Here is a 22,927-nt window from a genome sequence, read left to right as displayed (position 1 = left end):
TTCTTTCATCTATTCCCTCCTTCAAAATGGAAACTATATAGGAAGAGCCAAATTTCTGAGTTCCTTCGGCTCACTGGATCAGTTGATCATCTTCCAGTTGCTACTTTATTTCCAACTTGCATGAAAACTCTTTTGGCAGGCTTTCAGATTCACATTTGACCTGCATTTCTGTAGCACCTAACATACGATCTATGGCTGGGGCTGCAGGACAGCAAAAGGCACAAATTAACAATAAAACTGTTTCTCTCCATTTCATCCCTTTGGTAGATGAGGATTCAGAGCTCCAGAGACAACAGGGCTGAGAACAGCCAGACTCACTGCATCTGCCCAAACCTGCCCTGAAGGGCTATTTCACACTGATGTAATAAAAAGTAAATAGCAAAACAACAGCACTCTGCATGTGCCTTTTTCACGTGGCTGTTTTACTTCTCTGTCTTCTGCTGTTACTCAGAACTGGGGTTAAGTGTATGGTGCCAGTTCTGGACCATGTTTTATCACCGGTAACCACCAAATGTACGTTGAAATTAATATTGTGGTGTGATAAACCTCATAATTTCACTTATTACACAAGTTATTGTCAGGCAGTATTATGTTGCATCGTTTAAATATTTTAAATAAAATGCTTAGGATCTAAGTCTCTGAGTTGAAAGTCTATTATATTGCACAAAGCCTTCAACTTTGTCTAATTAAATTTATGTCTGCCTTTTTAACTTTGGAGTTTGGGTGAAAATCCAGATTCACCTACCTACGATAGACAGAATCACGACGACAAAGTCAAATATGTTCCAGCCATTGGTGAAGTAGTAGTGTCGCAGAGCCAGCATTTTGATGATGCACTCCCCAGTGAAGATGGCGACAAAAAGCATGTTGATTTTATGGAGGATGTTCACTTTTTCTTGACTTTGGTCATCTGTTTCCACCATCATGGTAACCATGTTAAGGCAGATGAGAATCATGATGGAGACATCAAAGGCTTGTTTTGAGACGACATCAAAAATAAAACCTTGGTATTTGTTCTGGAGGAAAGGAGAAGATTTAGTTAGGAAATTTGAACACTGTCAAAATGATGACATCATTGTCTCCGGATTGATCAGAAAGTAGAGGAAAATAGACAATGTACTGCTGCTGATTAGAACTTCATAAAGATGATGACGAATGGCTGGATGATAGTGTTTTCAAACCCAATTACTCCTAATGCTTCTTGGAACTACTGAAAAAAGACCTTGGACTGGGGCCATGAATTCATTCAATGCAGGCATGTGGCCACTGCCATGACTGCATATGTAAATTGAACTTTTAGTCAATATTGCAGAACAATGGGAATTTCGTACCACACAGGTCACTGCACTTGCAAATACTGTCCAAAATCAAAACATATAAATACTAAGTGGTTTTCACCTGGAAGTGATCACCCTTCCTACACCGGGCAGTTGAGTTGCATTCATTCTATTAGATAAATATTCAGCTCACGTAATTCAGCTGAATTACGCCATTCTTACCAGTGGCCTTGGGATTGGCTTTTGAGGTTTCTTAGATCCCAGCTTTTTCATTGCATTGTAATACTTTTTCTGTTCTTCTGTCATAAAGATGTCTTGGCCACCTAAGTATAGGGTAAGAATAAAGCTATTACTTTTGATGAAAAGACCTCCATTGCCTCCATCCAAAGTTCAGGGCTGCATCCTCTTCTATTTTCTTATTTCCCTTTTCATGTAGTTTTCATCAAAATATCTAAGGGCTTGATGAGATGCGCGCTGGGAGCTGCTTGTTGCATGGAGGAGAAGGGCAGGAGACACAGAGCAATGCAGACAGGAGCAGTGGCTCCTGAGGAGCAAGACTCAGGTTCTGTCTGCGCTTGAGGTAGGCCCAGGGTGAGAAGGGAAAATGTAAGAACCTCAGCCCTTTGTTTAGAGCCTACAAAGCAGTGAGAAACACAGCTCTCAGGCCAGGCTGCTCCTCCCTGGCCCCGGCTGCACCCTGGTGTGGGGCGGTGATGGGTTGAGGAGAACAGGTTGCACCTCTCCAAAGGACGGTGGTGTTTGTGCACGGGGGACACCGGGGCAGAGCTTGTGTGGGAGATCCCATCTGCGTGGAGCTGCTTCACTGCTTTCTGTGGGGTATATAATCCCCCAGCCTGTATTTTGAGGACACTCACCCTGTGGGGAGATTAGGGGCTGCTACAACTATGCTCGTGTGAAAGTCCTGCAAGACGGTTTCTGCGGCTGTTCCGTCAATGCCAGTCTCAAGCCTATGAGATATATGGCAAAGCCGCTGCCTGTAACTCTCTCCCTTGCCCTGGTCTCTGCAATCACAGGGTGACGTGTAGCATATGCACTACTTATCTTTTTCTTTTGTTGGTTAAAATTGTCAATGATGACACCAATGAAGAGGTTCAGCGTGAAGAAAGACCCGAAGATGATGAAAATCACAAAGTACAGGTACATGTATAAATTACATTCCCATTCAGGCTGCTCCTCACACTGCAAATGGAAAAGGGAAGAGGCGAAAATGACACCGTCTCTGCACATATCACAATATTAATGCAGTTAAAATAAAACTATCCATTGACAATAAAGATTATGAAAGAGGAAAAACAGTGTAACACCCACTAGCAGAGTCAGCGCTCCTCCGTCTCTGTTTGAAGTTTACTGCTGGCATCTGCGATGCCACGGTCATTTCAGCTACATTTCACAACCCTGTCACAGCAGTCGCGCTGCTTCAGAAAGTGCAACTTCAGAATAAATCCTATAAAATGTGCTCAGTCGGAACCCAGAAGGGGAAAAGAATCAATTTTCTGATTATCCCTAATCTTATATCAACTAATGGTACTTATAAAAAGCAAAGGTACGATCGCAGTATAATTACATGCTACTGAAAAACACTGTATTGAGACTCAGTATATTTAGAAGCACGATCTTCCTTTTATGAGGAGTAGAAATAAAAAAGATCTCTTGCTGAAGGACTGAGCAATGCAGTCTGATAGCCTCAAATCACAGGTATCAGGTCTGGCAAAACTGCTCAGATTGGCCCCACCAGCTCCAGGTATCTAATCAAGATGCCAGAAGCTCCCATTTCCCTAAACACTGTATTTTCTCGTGTGCAACCCACGCGTTTCATTCAGCAGCGGGGATTCGCCCACGTATACAAGTAGTACAAGAATAAATGAACACCATGAGTTATGTTATGCAAATGTAGCTCTCTGCCCCTATGGTGCCACCAGGTTTTTCCACCCCTTATTCTTCCATTTAGGGCTCGACTCCCTGTTACTCAATTCAGCCTGTCAAATTCCCAGTACCAGACAGCTACCTCAAAAACTGACAGTAAGTGTAATCTTAGAGTCATAGAATCATAGAATGGTTTGGGTTGGAAGGGACCTTAAAGATCATCAGTTCCAATCCCCCTGCCGTGGGCAGGGACACCTCCCACTAGACCAGGCTGCTCAAAGCCTCATCTTGCTCCTTTAATATTATCAAAAGAGGGAAAGGAGCCAACAGGTCCTTCAATAAAAAATAAACAAACCGCATGTGATGTAGGAAGGAAAATGCCTTTTTTTAAGGAAACCTGAAAGCTGAACAGGATTCAGGTAAGAACTGGGCAGTCACAAGCACCCAGAGCTCCAGCACATCTCAAGCCAGAGCTGGAAGCTGGTTGCAGAGAAGCAACTTGTCCAAAGTGAAGATATAAGGAGGGGTGAGCATGTAAGACCAGGTCATATGAGGAGAGGCTGAGGGAGCTGGGCATGTTTAGCTTGGAGAAGAGGAGGCTGAGGGGAGACCTCATTGCCCTCTACAACTACCTGAAAGGAGGCTGTAGAGAGGTGGGTGTTGGCCTCTTCTCCCAGGTGAAGAATGACAAGACCAGAGGAAATGGTCTGAAGTTGCGGCAGGGGAGGTTTAGATTAGATATTAGGAGGAATTACTTTACTGAAAGAGTGGTCAGGCACTGGAACAGCCTGCCCAGGGAGGTGGCTGAGTCACCATCCCTAGAGGTGTTTAAGAAACGTCTAGATGTGGCACTTCAGGGCATGCTGTAGTGGCAGAGATTGTAGGTTGTTTGGTTGGACTCAATGATCTCAAAGGTCCTTTCCAACCATGAAGATTCTATGATTCTGTGTGGGTTACAGAGGAATATAATTTAAACCCAGCGCTTTTAAAGAGGTTCTATTATCAGAAGTTAGATGCGTGGAAAATATGACAGTGAACAGCGAGAGTGGAAGAAACAGAGAGGACAATTTAGGGCCTTGGTAGACTCAGTTTCACCCTGGAGGTGCCGCTCTGTGCTGGGAGTTTTGCCGTACGAATAGTTAAATCATTTGTGTAGAACTGGGGGCAACATTTGTTTTAATCTCAGGGTCTTGCTTCGGTACCAGCTGCAAAAAATGAAGGTCTGCAACCGTCTCAACCAGAGTAAGACAGGGACTGGCAACCTGCATCTATTTTTTTTTTAAATTGTAGTTGTTAAACACCGTCAATACGACAAAAGTCAATGGGAAAGGAAATTATTCATTTCCTTGGTGTGACCTACCTCTCGTGAATCCACTGCTGCATACATAATATCCATCCAACCTTTAAATGTGGCCTGAAAAAAACCCCACAAAATACATAATTAAGTATATACAATGAGCAGATCTTGAAATGATGATATCACCTCTGTGATGAGCTTTTAAAATGCAGCGTTGAGCATGTTCTTCACAGTTAATGAATTGCCTCTCCTTTAAAGCAATATGTATACACAAGTTTATGTTCATTTAGACATTTAAAGTCATTCCAGAATGCTTTTCCCCTGGATTCTCTCATTCATTGTTTTCTGATTTTCTGCAGTTGTAGGGAGAAAACAGAGGTTTTTAAAAGATATTTTAAAAAGGAGAGAAAACAAGGCAATTAAATCTTTGGAAGTTTTGACCTTAAGAATTTCAAGTAATGAAGAGATACGGCCACACAGCACAACCCAGAGTGCTGTCCTGCGCACGTCTCGGCCCAGGTGAGATGATCCCACCCATATCGCCTGTTCAGACTGACGAGCAGTGACTACACCGGATCCTGCCCTCTTTTAAAATGGGGTAAATCCAGGCAATGTCAAAGCCCAGGGAGTCGCGTAAATCACAGCTGACTTGAAAGGAGCAAAGGCAATCAGCACCTGCTGCGAGCCTGGCCCTGGAAACTTAATCTGCTTTACTGTTCAGATTTCCATTTATTTATTTATTTATTTAAATCAGGAGTTTTAATTTTTTTTTTTTTAATTGTTTAAACAAGGAGAGATTCCACAGAAGTCAGCGTCTCTTACTGGAATCTGCAGCGACGAAAGGGCAGTGACAATATTGCGAGGAGAAGAAAGTAGAAGTGATTTTTTTACCATTCTGTAGCAAAACCATGAGTCTTTGCTCTCCATATATGCCTCTCATTAGACACAGCCTGATGCCAAACGTACCTGGCATTAGGTCTGTCTCTGGCCTACGCCACATTGCCTTTATATTAGTTTATATTCATTCTCTGGGGTTGTTTCTCTTTTGACTTCTGACCCGTTTAGACTTACCTTGGATTTAAAATCAGCGTGAACAGAAAACGAGCCATTTCTATATTTATTCTTTTAGTCAGATTTACACTAGTGTGCACAAAAGACCCACGCCCAATATTTTTTGGCATCCTACTGACACTTAGGTTGAATTTTCTCCTGGTGTGTAGGCATGCAATTCCAGATAACATTAATAGGAATTTGGCCAGTGGTTCCCAGGAGAAACCCAGGTATTTGTGTCAAGCTAGGTAGATCCAGCATTTTTAGAAATGCTCTATTATACACTCTCCATTATTAAATTAAGTCCTGGAGGTAACGCTGCCTTCCCATTTCCCTCTGCAGGCCGCTGAGCCAAAGGAAAATGTTGTACAAGAGGTCAGCCGTATTTCACATGGAAGTTTATATTAAATAATGTTTGAAAGGTTACATTCATTTTTATCTACTGATGGAAAGAGACTAAACTCCCCAAATCAGAGTCCTTTGGAAAATCTATTCCATGGTACTGTGTGTTAAAAAACACTTCAGAAGTGTTTACAGGAATGATCACCAGTTTTATTGAAACAAATAATTATTTGAACCCGTCATGCTGATCCTCCTTAACTGTTCTAACATTTTCCTTTTTTGCTCTTCTCTTTCTAATCTGATGAAAGATTTTCTGGTGTCATTACAGTCACTTGCAGCTTCCAGCTCAAAGTGCCATTCGGGAATGGTGGACGGGATGAAACAAGAAATCCACACAAAACGATATGATCTTAGCCTGTACTTTTCTCCCACTTGGGAGGAAATCTTTTCTCTTGAGTAGCTATTTTACCCCTCCATGTGTACCACAGACACAAGAGACTCTACTGCAAGGCACCGTGGTTTATCGTGACAACAGATGATGAAGTGATCTGACAAAAATATATATTAAGAGAATAAAGTACTGCAATTTTCTGTGTTGCCCAGTTGTCCAGAAGTAAGAGAATTAAAAATCCACAGGGCTTCTGGAAAGCCTTCCTAGACACTTCATCGTCAGAGGGTAAAAGATACTGAGAATGAAAGAAATATAACACTGGGGAAAGAAATTATTTATCTGGAATTAGTAACCACTTACACTCTGGATAAGGAAGTGACAAAATCTTCATGGGAGTGTTTGTGATATTATCCTGCCTGGAAGCTATCCAGAGAAACACCATTTTCTACTGAAACTGTCATGTGATGAGATTATCTACCGATAAACTCATCTTGGGATGGGATTACATTTTGTTATCTGACTGGTGGTTAGAGCTGCAATGCAGTAAATTAGCGGGGAGGAGGATAGGTGGGGTGGCACTAGCTGCCCTCAAACCATCTATTGTATAACCAAATGGCGCCTTAAAATAAAAGAAGCCTTTAAATCTGTGAGGTTGTTGTGGTTTTGTTTGGTTTTTTTGGTTTTTTTTTTCTAGGAAAGGACTGCAACAGTGCAACAAAAATGGCTGCTTTTGATGGCAGATACACTGGTCTTCGCATTTCCGAAATGCTTCTTTAAGCGTGACTGTTGTCGAGAGAAACTTCTGAAAGCTGAAACAGAGCCACCAACGGTACAGCCAAACTACACATATTTAAGTTGGCGACGCTAACTCCACTATCTGCTGGCTTTTCTGTTGAATTTTTCAGCTTGTTCAGTTTCATCGTAGCAGCAATTTTATACCAAACATTTGTTTTCTGTTTGTTTTGCTTTAAAATGCTTTGCCGGGGAGGGCAGCCCCCAGGACTGGATCCACCAGAGCACCCCAGAAGTCTGCACCGTGCTGGGCTACGCGGGTTCCAAGGGCACTGCCTCTGCTCCCCTTGAATTTCCACCAGGAATTCCTCATGCGAATCCTACTTAGTCCTCATCTTTGGACAGATTTGGAGAAATCTACCCTGCTGCACAGGGTTGGTTCAGAAGCACAGATTTTTTTTTTTGTACATTTTGCATCCCCCGTGAAAGTAAAATCTAGCATTACGGTATACACAAGTGCAAGAGATTTTGTAACTCCGTAACTTTAGACACACGCCGCTGTCTCATGACCGTTTTGTAGCTGATTTACGAGCTCAGTCATGACTTCGAACCTGGCACGAGGAGTCCATTTAACTCTACAGCTCCTGATTGCTCTACCAGTCTAGGAGTGCTTCTGTTATCTTCCCGTTCCTTATCTGGAGTCCCAGAGTGACAAAGAGTTGTAGGACATATTAGATGTAAGCCTGTTCCCGTCTAAGGAGAGCTTTTCCAAGCAGGCCAGATGGTGTGTGACAGACCACTTGTTTTCTTGGTGTTCTGCAATGGATTGCTATGTTGCAAAAAATACGTGGAGGTGATCATAACAAGAAGGGAAAGATTCTGCAAGGGAAATGCAAAACTCCTACTGGAAATTTAAGATATTTCTTTGTTCAGCTCAAATACAGATTTATGCTGTGATCGGCAAAGCAATTCTGGGAATATAGAAGAAGCATTACTGAAGCACTGGGTTGTAGCAATAATTTTTTCCTAATAGATTGGGGTGTTAAGGGTGTTAAATCCCCAGAAGAGTGAATCATCCTTCTTGAAAATTAAAAAGTCGTGATAATAAAGATCTTTTCCTCCCTGTGAATGAGGCATTTCTCTTGCTTGTAGGGTGAGCAGAGACTACCTCCTATTTCAGTAATCTGTTGTGAGGCAGCCCGCTTGTTAGTTGGAGAAGCTTGAAACTTGACTGACCGCTTCAGGTGAATGTTTTCTGAGGCTTGTTAATTCAAAGTGGCACCTTCAGAACAGCCTGATGGATCCTAAACAAAGTAGGAAAAGAGCAAAGGATATTTGGGGAAAGTTTCATGCGGTTCTCAACTACACTGTCAGAAAGTTTGGCTCTGGACAGTAGTAAGCCTTAAAGTTTCCATAGTAGCAACTTCTCATTTCTTTCAAGGATGCTGTAGAAGTGAAGACAGAACATTAGGCAGACAGATTTGTTTTTCGTATTTCCATTTGGATTTCAGACACATTCAGGCATCCAAAGGTAACTTCAGAGTCACTTAAAGAGTGCGTTGGAGCAGCTGAAAATGTCAACAGTCAAAAGACAAGTCCCACTTAAAAGCTCATATTTTTGGATCCCGGAGGGTTGTAACCAAAACGCTTATCTCATCATTGCGGCGCAGTGTCTCAGCGTGCACAAAGATGCGTGGATGTGTCTGTCTCTTTAGGAGAGCTGAGCTGTTAACTGATCCCCTGCAATTCCTACGGTGCTTTGCTCATGAAATGTGACCCCTTATGGAGCGTATTTGGCAAGGAGCACCTGTAACCGACACGCCTCGGCTGCAGTCGGGCAAAGGAGATCCAGATGTTTGGGCCCCTTCTCTGTGGGTGTCATCTTTACACTTTATTGCCTAAGACTGTCGTTAGCAGCAGACATAAGAGCTCCAGGCACAGGATGAAAGTTAAAATCAATCCCCTGATGGCACCTGGCTCCTGCCCTTCCTCCTGGAAGAAGGAGGCAGCACCTGCCATAGAAGCTGAGCAAGGTTTTAGGGCTCCCTCATTTCCTGCCGTAATCACTTTGTCCAGCCTGCACGGACTCTACGTTTATGGTACTTCTTTTGTACTTCTGCAACTGGAAAACCTACTTCTCTGCTACCCAATACAGGATGACAGGTTTGAGAGAAACCTGCAGGGTCATCAAGTCCATTTTCAGCTGGAAAACAGCAGTGCTGGACCATCCTTTCATAAATATGCTGAGATTACCTTATGACCATCTCTGATCCCAGCAGAAGGCAGTCCCACCTGCTGAATGCAGCCAGTATCACCAATGCCTAGTGCTCAGGAACTAATACTGCAGAACAATAGAAAAGACTGCTTCAGCATACTCCTTAGGCAATGCCAATTTATGAAAGGTTGCAGGTTTTCAGAAAGCTGGAGCTTGAGCCTTATAAACGAAATGGGGAAGGAATAACTACTAACCTGACGGAGTTTTTTGTGCCAGACAAACTAGGCATCTGTTATACAGTCATGGAGGAGATGAGAAGCTTCAGGTGAGGCATACTATTTCAAACCTGGAAATTTTTGCTCAGCCAGATTGGATGTTTAAATAAAAGGCAAAGAAAGCACTACATAGAACAGAAAATCTAATTAATGACATTCAAAGTGAATTAATCCACCCAGCATGGGTGAGCTGAATATCATAATTACATGCAAAAGATAAAAGCTTTCGCTCTCAGCAAGTTCAGCTTTATGTCATGGAAAGAACCAGAAGTGGTTGTGTCCATTCTAACCTTTCCACTTTCCAGAGGGTATGAAAGCCAAGACTTGATGGACAGTGGTCAGAAGATCTCAAACTCAAGTGTATGTGTACCAGGGAAAGCTACTTCATGGAGCTATTTCATGCATCTGTGATAAAGAAAAAAAAGATCTGGAAGAAAGAAAATTTGCACCATGGGAAGGAGCAGGGCTGGCAGATCTGATGGGGGACCTGTGGGAGGCTCATGCCCTCCTGGAAGGGCAGGTGGGGGCCTGGGGCCATACCCTACTGCATCAGAGAGGCTGGATGTCTATATGTGACACCTGAATTGAGCTCCCAGCATGCAAGTTTTTTCCCAGAAGCACGGAATGCTATCAATGGCGCTTCAAGACAGTAACCTCCCCTGTCCAAGGATGTAGCGAGGGACTTGTTTCACTCTGTGTACTTAAAATGCAACACAACAGACATTCCTGGTGCGTATCCAGCCCTTGTCATCATTAGACTTCAGAGTAAATAAGGAACAACGAAAATAACTATTTTACATGAGGGTGCCATGGAATTGAAACGCAACACAATTTGTGTAAAATCACTCAGCAGTCCAGTGGCCGAGCCTGGACAAGAAGATGGAGTCTCCTGTGGCTCTATCCTACAGGTTAGAGTAGGATAGAGGTACCTGTGCTGCGTCACAATCTCAGTGCATGCAACCCGTTTATCTGTGTTTTACATTTGCTGCTGAAAAAGCTTGCAAAAGTGGCTTACTTCTGTCTTTATAGATCAAATATTGCCATCATTTTTGAACCTCAACAGTCTCTTCTCTGAGATGTTCTTGCCACCTTTCCAGAGAAATCAGGCTGTGTGGAGTTACTGCAATCTGATCACCACCACGTTTCATAGTTAGGTTCAACCAGACTCACTACATTCAGCAGGTGGAAATGAGATGAGGAAGCAGAATGAGAGGCATCAGTGTCCTTTTTGAACATCTCCATGGAAGGTGAACAGAAGACTCTAAATTACGATTTCTCTGTGACTCCAGCTTTATGCAATAACCTCAGGTGAGTAACTGAAGGTTCGGTAACTTCATTTTTCCCTGCAGGGTATAGTGAAGTCCCAGGCAGTTCAGGAAGGCCAGTGCGCTCTGTCTGCATGAATAGTCCTTCCTGGACCATGACTTTATGTTTCTGGAACTGAACTTTGCTCTAGGTTACAATATTGGCAAAATGATCTTTAGTCCACCTCAATAGTCCAATCACCCCCCAGAAGACTACGTTAGTGATGCACCAGAAACTCAAATTAAAACCAGAAGCTGCCATAAATATCTCTAGGCCAAATTAATACACCAAATATGACTCATTTACACTTGAGGAAAGGCACTCCTCTGGTGGGTAAGTCTGAAAACCCCAGGAAAGTCTAGAGGTTAACCTGAGCATATAAGCTGATGATTTCAATAGGAACAAGCAACATTTGCCCATTAGTTTCTGGTGGTCACACTTACCACTTGTAGTAGAGCCAGGTACCCAGCACCGACATTATCGAAGTTAACTTTAACTTTTGTCCAGTAAAACGTGCCTGACACGTTATAGAGTATACAGTCACTCATGTTGTTAACAATTTTGGAGTCTAAAGGCATATCTCCTTCTGTCTTATTAATGCACTTCCCAAACTTCCCAGCAAAGAGGTTCACTCCCATGATGCTAAAGATGAGCCAGAAGATGAGGCAGACGAGCAGAACATTCATGATGGAAGGGATGGCTCCCACGAGGGCGTTGACCACCACCTTGGGTGAAACAGGAGAGAAAAACAGAATTAATGTCAGCACTTACATAGATGCTTCACTAACAAGCTGTTGTGCAACCTTGGTTAACTAGGCTGAACATGGTGACAGGTGGATAACTACTAACACTAGCTAAGAGTCAGACCACCATTAAAGGCTTCACACATGATTTTTTTTTTCCCTTTTATAATTGAAGAGGTCATCCGTTGGCATCAGGAGGATTCTTTTAATTCAGGAGCAATCTGCAAAGTCATCATGACCTCTCAGATCCTGCTGGATAATACACTTCAGTCTCTAAAAATCACACTATTAATTGGAAATGGCTGAGGTGCATCACAGGGTCTTCTCAAAATAGACCAAAAAAGATTTCTGAAATCTTTTACTGAACTCAGGCCTCTGTAGTCCTTGGGATGTGAACTCTAGCTGTGACAAATTTTGCATATTTAAATAATAACCAATTGAGGCATAATGTGCTAAACCAACTTCCCCTGTCTGCTCAGTACGCATGATTAAAACGGTGAAACTATTCTAATTTAACAAAAAATGCATTATATTTTTCCATGACATGCTGAAAAGTTCCTGCACACCAAGCCAGGCGGGGCTGCAAACCCCTGTGTAAAACCAGACGTTTTCTGAGGGAAGAACAGTATCACAAAATGTAGTTTTCCCCTTCCTATGTCAGCAAGGTTTCTCCATATTCACAGCTTTTGGAGATTCTAGCATTGCACAGTCCAGGCAAAGCTGCCTGATAGCATTGCTGGGGACACCAGCCCCACCATACGAATTTGTCTCCATCTCTGTCTCGTATTTTCGAGATCAAAATCTGGTAGGCAGACACTAAGCTCTTCCTCTTATCCATCTACATTTCTGAAACCGAGACAAGGTAATATTGATCCATAAAAATTAAATTTTATTCAGTTGTGAATCTGATTATGGAAAATGTCAGCCCTTGTTTTCTCTTGTATTAGTGTCCAATTTTCTGACAAGATAGTAATGTAACATTCGTTTCCCCATCATTTTTGCATTGCTGAGGAAGAAAAACACCCGGAAGAGTGAAACGATTTTCATGCATGTATAGCAGCAGCTCCATCTACAATATACAATACAAAATTATGTAGATCTTTCAAAACCCAGATTTATATTTTGTGCATTTATGAATGAAGCTAATTTGCACACAGGAAAAGCTGCTTGACCAAGTTTTTTTAAATTTTTTTTTCTGTATAGGCCCATTCCTCATGACTTTTCAATTTCTTTCTTTTTTTCTTTCTTTTTTTTTTTTTTGCTAATTTTATGTCTTAGTTTTGGATGTTAATCAATTTCTAACCTCATTGTTTTAAGACCAAAATTACTGTGTTCACCAAAATGACGAATAATTTCCAAGTCAAGGGCTTATTTGGTTGTAGCCTTGGCCCTTGTCAAAGCTTTCATTTGCTGCTATGTGGGACAACATTTACGTTCAATTTTAATCCATGCCAGCACAAAAGCACTGCACTCATGTCACATATGCTGCCGAACCCTGCTCCCTCCCGCGAGCCCTGTGACAGGACACAGACGTCCCGGTTTCAGCAGCCCAAGCGATGGCCATGCCCGCGTCCTGCTTTTTCCCTTCTGCTGAATTATGTTCAATGGCTCGTAGATAACAAAACACGACACGAGGCTGGAGCAAATCCCGTAACACCTCTCCGAATGAATTATTAACAGGGGGTTTCATTCTTCCCTCACCGCTTCTGCTCTTACACCAGCCCGATGCCGTCTGGTCTGCTGGAAGCACTCCCGCTTTGCGCTGAGGCAGGTGAGAGGAATTAAAGACCCGAATACATAAAGGCAAGTTATTATCATAAACTCATGTTAAAAGTTCAGCTGCAAACCTTGCCACGGAAAGGGCAGTATTTCTGCTGCATCCAGGAACAGCAATACATATAGCCCTGTATAAGAAAAGGTTTCGTACCTCTGGATTTCCATCAATACCGTTACAGGTGAAACCACCTCCCACTTGGCTTCTTTAGGGATCTCCTAGAAACTGAGCCACCCTCCCCCCAAAGCCACAGTGGTGCAGATCTACAGCTTGTGGTCCAGCTATAGATTTGGTAGCCCAGCTCTCCTGATCTCACGGGCCACCTTTTCAGATGAAGCTTGTTCAGATTTTAAATCCAGAAATGGACATGCACGGTGGGTTTATCCTCCCTTTGCCACAGCAGAGCCCACCACACTTCCCACAGTAATTTCAGGTCCAGGCTTTAACTCCTACCCAAGCCTGGGCACAGCTCTGGCAAAGATGCCTAATTTACCGTGTCATGATTTCAAATAACAGACAAAAGAATTATTATTAGATAATCTATTCCTGGTGTCCTTTGCCCTCACTGTTAGAAACAGGTGCTGCATTTTCAGGTTGAATTTGCTGAACTTGAGGCACTAGTCATCTGCTGTTAGACACCTTTTCCTATCATCCCAGCCTTCACTGCAGGTGAGCTGCCACTGAACAGTGCTTCGGGTAATTAAAAAAGCAGAGCTTCTTTCTAACTGTCATCATTCCTTCAGATTTGTAATCATGCTGCAGGGACTTTCCCATTTTTAACACTCCATGTCAAGCAGTTTGGTGGAATTCCAGTATTGAAGCAAAGTGCTCTCCCTCTGCTTGTTGGGTTATTTCCCCGTGTACTGAGGGATTGTATTAGTCACCTCGGAGCTGCCCCAAAGCTTGTGTCCTGTTGAACAGTCATCCTGACCCCTAAGTCCTTCTAGGCGCCGTTTTCCAAGAAACGTCCCCCAGAGTGACCTACTTTCCTCCTCCTGAGGTGTACAATGCATGTGGTTTTATTAAAATGCATGTTGTACCATTGATCTGTTTTTCACTGTGATCCAGATCAGTCAGTATAATTCCCTTATCCGTAATATCACTTACTACCCCGCTCACTTTGTGTGTTGTCAGCAAAGATTTTATATTTTCTTCCAGATGCTGTCAAAGTCCGGATTAAGGACAGTTCTTATTCTGGAGGATCCCTCACCCTGAGACACTCATCTCCGAATTTACAGTGTCATCACTGCTTACAATTACTTTTCGAGATCCATCACCCATTTAAATTAATTTAAAATATGTTTACTTGGCTTGGTACAAAGCTCGTGTTTTCATCATAATGTCCCACGGTATCAGATTCCTCTCTGAAATCTAAGGATATTATATCAGCGCAGTTACCGTCATCAGCATAATTTGTAATCAAATCAAAGGACCATATCAGTTTTACAAGAACTGTTCCCATGAAATCATGCTAACTAGCGTTAATTATGCTATTTCTTTCCTGCGTGTATCTTGTAGCAGCCTCACCATGACTTTGCCTGGTATCATTTTCGCATTAAATGGTCTATCATCATCCCACTCATCCTTTCAAAATACTGCCATAACCTCCCTTGTTGGGAAGAAACTTGTAGGGAAATGGCACCTCTGAAATAATCTCCTGACGGACAATAAAGGAGGGGACATGGGAGACTTTATGATTTGGGACAGGCAAACCTAAATTAATGTACGCTGGGCTCTAATATGGCCTGGGAAGCGGTGGGTGACGCAGGGCGGTGGCCCAGGGATGGCAGCCCAGGGTCTGCAGTGACTGTCATGTAGGATACTGGTCTTACTGTGGTCTTTTGCGGGGACAAAGGGGCAAGATGGCAATGGTTCAGCTTTATTTTGCAGATCTCTTATGGGATGGGAGCTGCTGAGACTTGTGTCAAACGCAGACAGGTCCCAGCCTGTTTGAAGATGGGGAAAGGATTGAAGTCTGGTGGTAAGGGGTCCTCTTGGCCATCCAAGTGCTACTCTGTGCCTTTGCGTCAGGACCAATTTTTTCCCCAGTTTAGGTACAGTGTCAATGAAATAAGTCTCCTACTGCAGTATAAATGAGGGCTTTCTTATTCCTGTTCTAGTCATGCAGAAATCTTCGAGTTATTCAAGAAAAAGACATCATAATAGAGCAAACTATTATTATTTTCTTACTGTCAGTGTTTGCTTCTCAACATTATCATTATTTAATCCATCACCGTGCTGGCAATTTTCCTGTGCATTCTGGAGCATATGAACTCCTAATCATGAAAGGTCTAACTGTCCCTAGTCATGTTAAGTGTGGTTAGACAAACTAAAAATAAAATGATTTGATTTTCCAATAGCACGTATTCTCAATTACACTTTATCATAGCTTTCAAGCTAATTCACTACCTCCAATAGACTGAATATATTTCAGCTGCAGCAATGGTACCGGGAAGAAAAGGGATGTTGAGTCAGGGACCAGGGGAGCCTACAAGTATGAGACTGTTGGGAAGAAAACTTGCTGGGCTGATCTGTCGGTCTACACCACGTAGGATCTCCACCAAGCCAACACCTTGCTATTCTAGAAAGCCTCTTGATAGAGATGTGAAATTTTTCACGTTCTTTCTTTCCTATTTCATTCTCACTTTTCCAATGCTTTGAGCTAGTCTTCCCACTGCTTTTCAGGTTTGAATCCAATTCAGTTAAACTGATGCAAAGTCATGAGTGAACATTCTTATGTCAGCTTAGAATATGTTAAAGAACTTGCAAATCCACCAGTAGAAGCTAAGCCTTCATAAGCCAGATTTAAATTGATCTGAGAGAGCCCATGCACAAATCACACTGGTAGTTAAACTAGTGCAGTTTTTGCTGATACCAATGTTTGCTCAATTTACGTGTGTTTAATAAAGACTTGGAGTGAGGTCATCAGATGACATAGGAGCGAGAGCTTTAATTAATGTCAGTAGTGCAACATCACTTTGTGCTAGCTGAGGATCTGCAGATGGCTTTTGTTTTATTTTGGGAATAACCTTTAAAATATTGCCCGTGGTTGCTGAAAAGAGTGTGGTGAACAAAGCGATTCAGGTTTGGGTGCCCAGGCGAACAGAGCCTCTCGAATCTTTTTGGCTTGGTACTAACACAGAGGAGAGAGGTGTGCGACTAGATTTGTCTGATCTTCATCCACAAAAATAATCTGATTTAGATAATCACAAGGTCTGTGGGACAAAGCCGTAGATCCCCAGTTCTGGTCATCCACGGAACGGGCAAAGTATGGGTATGGGGGTTTTCATAAACTGCTCTATCACCATATTTCCTGGATGACCTGGGTCGTCACATCTCCAGCCTTCCATCTGTCTTACTGCAAGGGTATTGCAGTAAGAGCTGCTAATTGCTAGGAGCTCAGTGCATGAACTACACATTTTAGTCACTGATGATTCAGACCAAAATTTTATCTACGGGAAAGCTTTACCCTGAATATATCTCAGTATGAAAAAGTTGTAGCATTTTCTTTGACCTCGTAGGGACCATCGGGACCATCAGACAATGCAAGTAATTTTGTCACAGATTTGTTTTACCTTACTATGCAATCTGCAAGACTACCAGTAACCTCAGCTCATACAGAACACAGCCGTCATCATCTGCAAGTCATGCACGGTGCAAGGAAGTTAAATAAAGTGCTTATTTAGAAATAATTGATTAGTGTAGCAGGTAGGCTTAACAAATAAACAAGTATGCTGTGTGGATATAGCCACGCCAGCAAACGAATGCAGGAGGCAAAGGGATGGGTGCATAAGATGGAGCAACAAACACAAGCTACATACTTCCAATGTTAATCCTGACATCCCATATTAAAACTGCAATCTGTTCAAAGGCAAGATTTTATATAATCATTCATTTGCTTTCCCTGTCTTCAGCATTTCTAATTTTTCCTTTAATTATTAGTGAAAACGTCCTTAAGAACTTTCCCAGTCAGTCTCATTTTAATGCATGTCAAAAGCAGGGAGTAAACTTGTAACTTGGTTATTCCCCTGATACGCCTTATAATTGAGAGGTAATTGTTAGCCAGATGCTTCCTCGGCCAAAAAGCTGTTTTTTGAAGCGCAATATGACAAGTTAGGCAGCAGGATTAGTTTATCATTAAATCCACCAGAGGATAAAGCTGCAATAATACAATTGCCATCAAGACAAAGGAGGGATTTCTGATTTTGTTGTTTTGATGCAGCATTATCGTTCATTTCCTTTGGCAGACAAAATGAAGACAAAACCACGTGCAACTGTTCCCTGTTACGTGCTTCGTGTCACACAGTTGAGCTTTGATCAATGCTTTATCTATTCTTACCCTCATCCCTTCGAATCGTGACAATGCTCTTAACGGTCGCAGGGCTCGGAGGGTCCTGAGGGATTTAATGGGACCCATCTCGGAGTATCCAAGCGTATTGGCTATGAGGCTTATTAAAGAGACCTGAATGGAGACACAAAGCAAAAATACAATCTATTAGTACGGTCCTGCCATTTTCCTTCTCTTCTGACTTCCCTTCTTGAAAAGAAAGAGCTGGTTAGCTGGAAACTGCTGGAACAGTGGGGAAAAAAACCCCACCTTAAATGGAAGACATTAAATTAGACCAACACACAAAAAAGGAGTTTTTTACATCAACACACACACAGAACTCTTACCAACTCACAAAACCTTTGTTCCACTTTAACACAAAATTTGTAGAAATACAGACTTTCAAAGATGTTGGTTTTCTTCTAACTAAGCACACAGAAATCCTCTTGCACAAAGTGGGTGAGAAAAGAGATGACTGTTACAAAACCACCTCTCTCCGACGCCTGGGCTGGAGGTTTCCTCTACACTCCTCAAGGTGTGTGCATCTTCCACTATTGAAAATGTGAGTCACATAAGTGTTCTAATTTAGGGTTTTCTGGATGAAAGCACCTGTAAGATCTAACCATTTCCAGCAGAGATAAAAGATTTAAGCGTTACCATTCAATTACCAATCCTAAACTTACTGATTAGAAACAAGTATCCTAGATTGCTGATAGACGTGCTCTAAAAGGACGATGTGCATGACTCTCTGATTCTGTGCTTTTTCACTTTTCCTGGTTTCTGCACGGCCTCTAAGGCAGAAAGAAACTTGAGAGGTGCTCAATGTGGAGGTTCATACCTCTCAAAGACGATTTAGTTGAAATAAACTATTTCCAAAACTGGAGAAAGCATGAAGGGGTTCCAATGCTCTTTATGTTCTCAGAGCTTTTGTAGTGCCAGGCCTGGAATCCGGATGAACTGAATGGCAGTGGAGATTATGGGTCAGATTCAGAAACTTTTGGGGTTTGGATGCTCAAATCCGTGTTCACCGCCTGAATTCTTCCTGAGCAGGGAGTGAGAAACAAACAGCTCTCCAACACCACAGGTATCGTGCCAATTTGCATGTATTTAAAAAGGATCCAAAATCAATCCCCACATATTATAAAATGTTATTTTCTTAGAAGAGAGAGGCCTGCGCATACTGCTCATCACAGTTCCCTTACTCCCATCTTACTTACTATCTGTTTTCACAGCCTCATTTATCGTGGTATTGGATTATCTCACACTTACTAACATGAGTGCACAAAGCTTACCTGGAAGGAGTGTGCTTTATTGCCATTTTAAAGGTAGAAGCAAAGTCTAAAAGTAGGGATTCTTCTACACTATATGAAAAATAGGTGCTTAACGTAAAAGGAAACTCTAGTCTCCCCCATGAAGACAGCCACCCCTGGTGGGAAATCTTCCTATCCATTTTAGGGTAGGTTGACTTTGCCTCTGAACCCCACTGTTGGTTGACTAGCCCAGCGCCACCCACGAGGGCTGTGATAAAGCAGGATAAGACGACCCTGGTCCCCTAAGTCGCACGCTCATGTCCTTTATGGAGCGACCTTCCTCCTGAATACGCTTTCATTTATGAACAAGCGCTGGCTGCACTGCTAAGCATCTTTGTAAAACTTGCTCAATTTGTTAAATTATTTACCTATTGATGGCTTTATTGTGGCATGTGGGTGACAGCAAGCCTAAAGGCAGGAGGTCTCAGAGACACCAAGCCTGGGCTGGATGCAGCAGGCTGGATATCCGCTGGGATACGACAGCCCAGATTTGGAGACGACGAAGTGGCACAGAGGCTGACTGTCACCCTTTAACATGTCCCTCTTTAACAAGGTGTGACACAAACTCACCTCTCGTGTACAGACCTGCAGGCTGATGCGGAAGGAAGGTCATGATAAACACTTCTGCATTTTAGTGGTGAGTGTGCTGTGAAAACAACACAGTAGACAGGCAGACTGGATTCAAAGTCTGATGTCTTAGGACCCTTAGACACTAAGGAGGTGAAAATCACCAGTGAAGCCTTTGCTTCCATCTCTAAGATCTGAACCCGTGAGATGGGCATGCCTAAAAAGTTATTTTGATGCTATAGGTTTGACATATATTCACTAGTAATGCTTCTTTCACCTAAATCTTGCTCAGTCAATGCTCGCAGTTAAAGATGAAAATCTGGGTTTGACTTCAAAATCATCTTAAACTCACCAATGCTTCCAAATTTTCCGTCTTCCCTATTTCCTACCAGCCTTGGTTGCATCCTGTACTCTGAAGTTGCATTAACCTACAGGCCAAAGCCTTCTCCTTTCATTCGCTCTCCCCATTGACTTCATGTTGCCTAAATAAGGAGAAAGGATTTGTCTAATAGCAGTAAACAAGCGCGCAGCACACTTATATACTAAAGCCACTCAACTAAGTCATCTTAAAAGTGTAGTAAAATTGGTATTATTGAGATATCATGGTAGGAGTAACACCGTGGCATGTATTTCTGTCTTTGGTGGAAGGTTTGGTGCAGAAAATGGCCTTAACCTCACAAGGCCTTGGAGCTCCCTATCTAGAAAGGCTGGAGGTATGAGAATAACAGCTCGATGACAGCGTGCTCAGCGACAGAAACCAAGACCTCTACACTCATATATTTCAAGGGAAGCTCATTTATCTGTAAAATTAATGTGCAGATTTAAAAGAAAATTAATCAAATACAGACCACGCCACACCCTTTTTTGCTGGCTTCACCCACAATGACTGAGAGTCAGATCTTCTCAAGGTCTTCAAACCGCCTTGGTTTGTGCATCTGCGTGCTTCCCCCCTCGTGTCCTTTCACTCCCCTTCCTCTCAAGGCAGTAGATATTCCATTCAGATCCTGCAAGACCAGACTTCGGATCTGAGCGGGTTGCCATTTTCTTTAAAGTGCCGTAAATGTCACCCTGAAACACATCACAGGTGCTGTTGTCCTCCTGACGCAGATTTACACAGCATTAGATATCTCTTCAGAGGATTAGGCCGTGAAGCTGAGCGATATTTGGCAATGATCTACAAGGCTGGAGTCAGAACTGAGTTTGAGACAACTTGTTTAAATGCTCGGCTGTTGGTTTTGAAGGTATCCCCGTCAAATTTTATTTATCGGAGAATTACTAACGCGGGGACTTGACCATTTGGACTTGATGAAAAGTGACCCGGAAGGCTATTTTTAGGAAAAAAATCAAGCAGTTTTCAAAATTGGTGCTGACTGCCCCACATAATCACAGCAAAAGGTGAAGTCAGCTGTTTCTGTTAGTTTTTTTTTTTCCCTATTACAGGGCTGTGCAGCCCAGAGCTACTCTAAGGTTCTGCTTTGTGCTCTGCTCAGTATCAGAAACTTTCTGGCACCCAGAAAACACCTCCAGGGTCAACATAACCTCCAGATTCACAATATGGCACACATTTCTAATCTTTTCTGTTTGCAAATAGTTTTGTAGGTTTTTCAGTAAAAAAAAAAAACCACACCAAAACCTCCTAAGACCAGGCAGCACTGTGACATTGTGGAGAGTAGGTGAATCCTAAGGAATCACTATTGTCTGGAACCATTTCCCATAAAATGCACAACCTGCTGTTGGGCTTGAGCTTTCACCTCCACCTTTCACACGGCATGTGTGCTCACAGGTAAGCTGCTGAGTCTCTCGTACGCCTGTGCACTTCTTCTGACCCAAGAAGCCTTATTATTGTTCTTATTTGCAGATGCTTTGCTTCCAGCATCTTTCTTGGGGGTCTTTTCAGAACCTGATAGATCTTACTAAGAAGCTTTCACACCTTTTTGTCGAAACGTTCCTTCCCTTAACTTAATGAAGTAATAATATCCCCCATGTTAGCTCTAAACTCTTTCTTATCCCCTTGACTTGCTGTTTATTCAGCTCCTCTGAGGTTCTCAGGGTGATGCCCTCACTGGAGTTGCTGTCTAGCGTGAGTCCCAGTGTACAGCCTGGCCAGCAATGAGGGTCTTTAAGGTGGGGAGAGTGGTCCTCATAATTCTGTATACGCAATCCTGCCTCCACCGACATTAACGGCAGGTGTCTCACCGACCATGTGGGCTAGGATTTCAATCATGTGGCGGCTCTTCCCTTTTGCTCTCCTCAGATCATCTCAGCACAGCACAGCCTCAGCGCTGGCAGCCACTTCCCCAGACTTATTCCACCCTGAAAGAGTGGAAAAGGTGGAAAAGTCAGAAATTACTGCCTGGCTAAATGGTAAAGTTCCCCAGGCAAAGCCACGTTGATGTTTCCTACACACCTTGGCTGCTTCTTACCATTGTAGACAGGCAGGGGGTGTTGAGCTCTCTCTGATCCTGACATTTAAGCAAGTTTGTTGCCCCCGTTCCTTGCTTTTTTTGCCCAGAGATACTTATATCTATATATCTCTGTATGTCTATACTTATATAACTATATATATAGAGAGATATCTATAAATATATACTATATCTATATGCCTATATCCCTGCATTTCTGTGTTTCTCTAGTCCTACATAATCCTACATCCAAGTTTTTCTATATAGATTATACAATGTTTTGTGTGACAGCCTCCTGGAGCTGGGTAAAGGGAGAGATAAACGAACCCCCCAGCCTTCATTTTTGACATTTTCATTGCTATGCTCAAGAACAAAATGAGAGCTTCTAAATCTTGAGAGTGCATTGAGCACTAGAAATACCAGCCATGGGGATTGCCAGGTGTTTTAAAAGCCAGCCTCCTGTCACCTATGTGGCTTAGTGGCATCAGCAGCTCGGGTCTAGAGTGCTGCGCTGTATGGCATTCACATGCGTTTCCAGGGCAAAATCAAGAAGAATCGATGAATTTAGACTGCTCTAATATAGGCAATGATCTCTGAAAAGAGACTCGCCTCACTGATAACAGCTCAAAGTTATTGCTAGTATGTTCTAATGAGATTAATGTCTGAATTTCTTAATTATTTTAACAATCCACTACTAGATTATATTGGACCAAAAAAGAAAATAAGTCTTGTCTGGGAATCAAGACCTTTTTTTTTTTCAGTAACTGCCACTTTTTGTGGTTTACTATTTTAATGCATTATTGCCGTCCTAGAGATGAGAAATATGCCTTATGTAGTGTTAGGCTGCCACTGTGCTCAGCGTTGTCTCTACGTACTGGCCGTGGCGTGCCATGTGTCCACCTGTGAGAAGCCAAGCCGGGCGGGAGGAACAAGAGCAAAGTGAGCTCTTTTTAAAACGTTTCAGCTTCTTTCCAAGAGCAGCCTTTGTATGGCGCATTTCTTTAAACTATGAAAAACTTTAAACTCCTTGAAGGAT

General features: G+C 42.6%; 1 protein-coding gene across 4 annotated transcripts in view; it reads right to left on the bottom strand.

Annotated features, from left to right (window-relative positions):
• The window catches only part of LOC134511030 (sodium channel protein type 5 subunit alpha-like), a 222,399-nt gene that overhangs the window by 5,832 nt on the left and 193,640 nt on the right, over positions 1–22,927 (bottom strand). For all 4 annotated transcript variants that reach the window (XM_063324350.1, XM_063324347.1, XM_063324349.1 and 1 more), the window contains 6 exons: positions 17,625–17,747; positions 11,212–11,493; positions 4,522–4,575; positions 2,336–2,477; positions 1,500–1,600; positions 746–1,016 (listed from right to left, as the gene is read on the bottom strand). In XM_063324350.1, coding sequence (XP_063180420.1) covers positions 746–1,016; positions 1,500–1,600; positions 2,336–2,477; positions 4,522–4,575; positions 11,212–11,493; positions 17,625–17,747 — 973 coding nt within the window. The remainder of the gene's footprint in view (positions 1–745; positions 1,017–1,499; positions 1,601–2,335; positions 2,478–4,521; positions 4,576–11,211; positions 11,494–17,624; positions 17,748–22,927) is intronic.

This window comes from Chroicocephalus ridibundus, chromosome 2 (genome assembly GCF_963924245.1).
Source record: "Chroicocephalus ridibundus chromosome 2, bChrRid1.1, whole genome shotgun sequence".
Classification (NCBI taxonomy): domain Eukaryota; kingdom Metazoa; phylum Chordata; class Aves; order Charadriiformes; family Laridae; genus Chroicocephalus; species Chroicocephalus ridibundus.
This window is presented reverse-complemented; position numbering and strand designations above follow the sequence as displayed.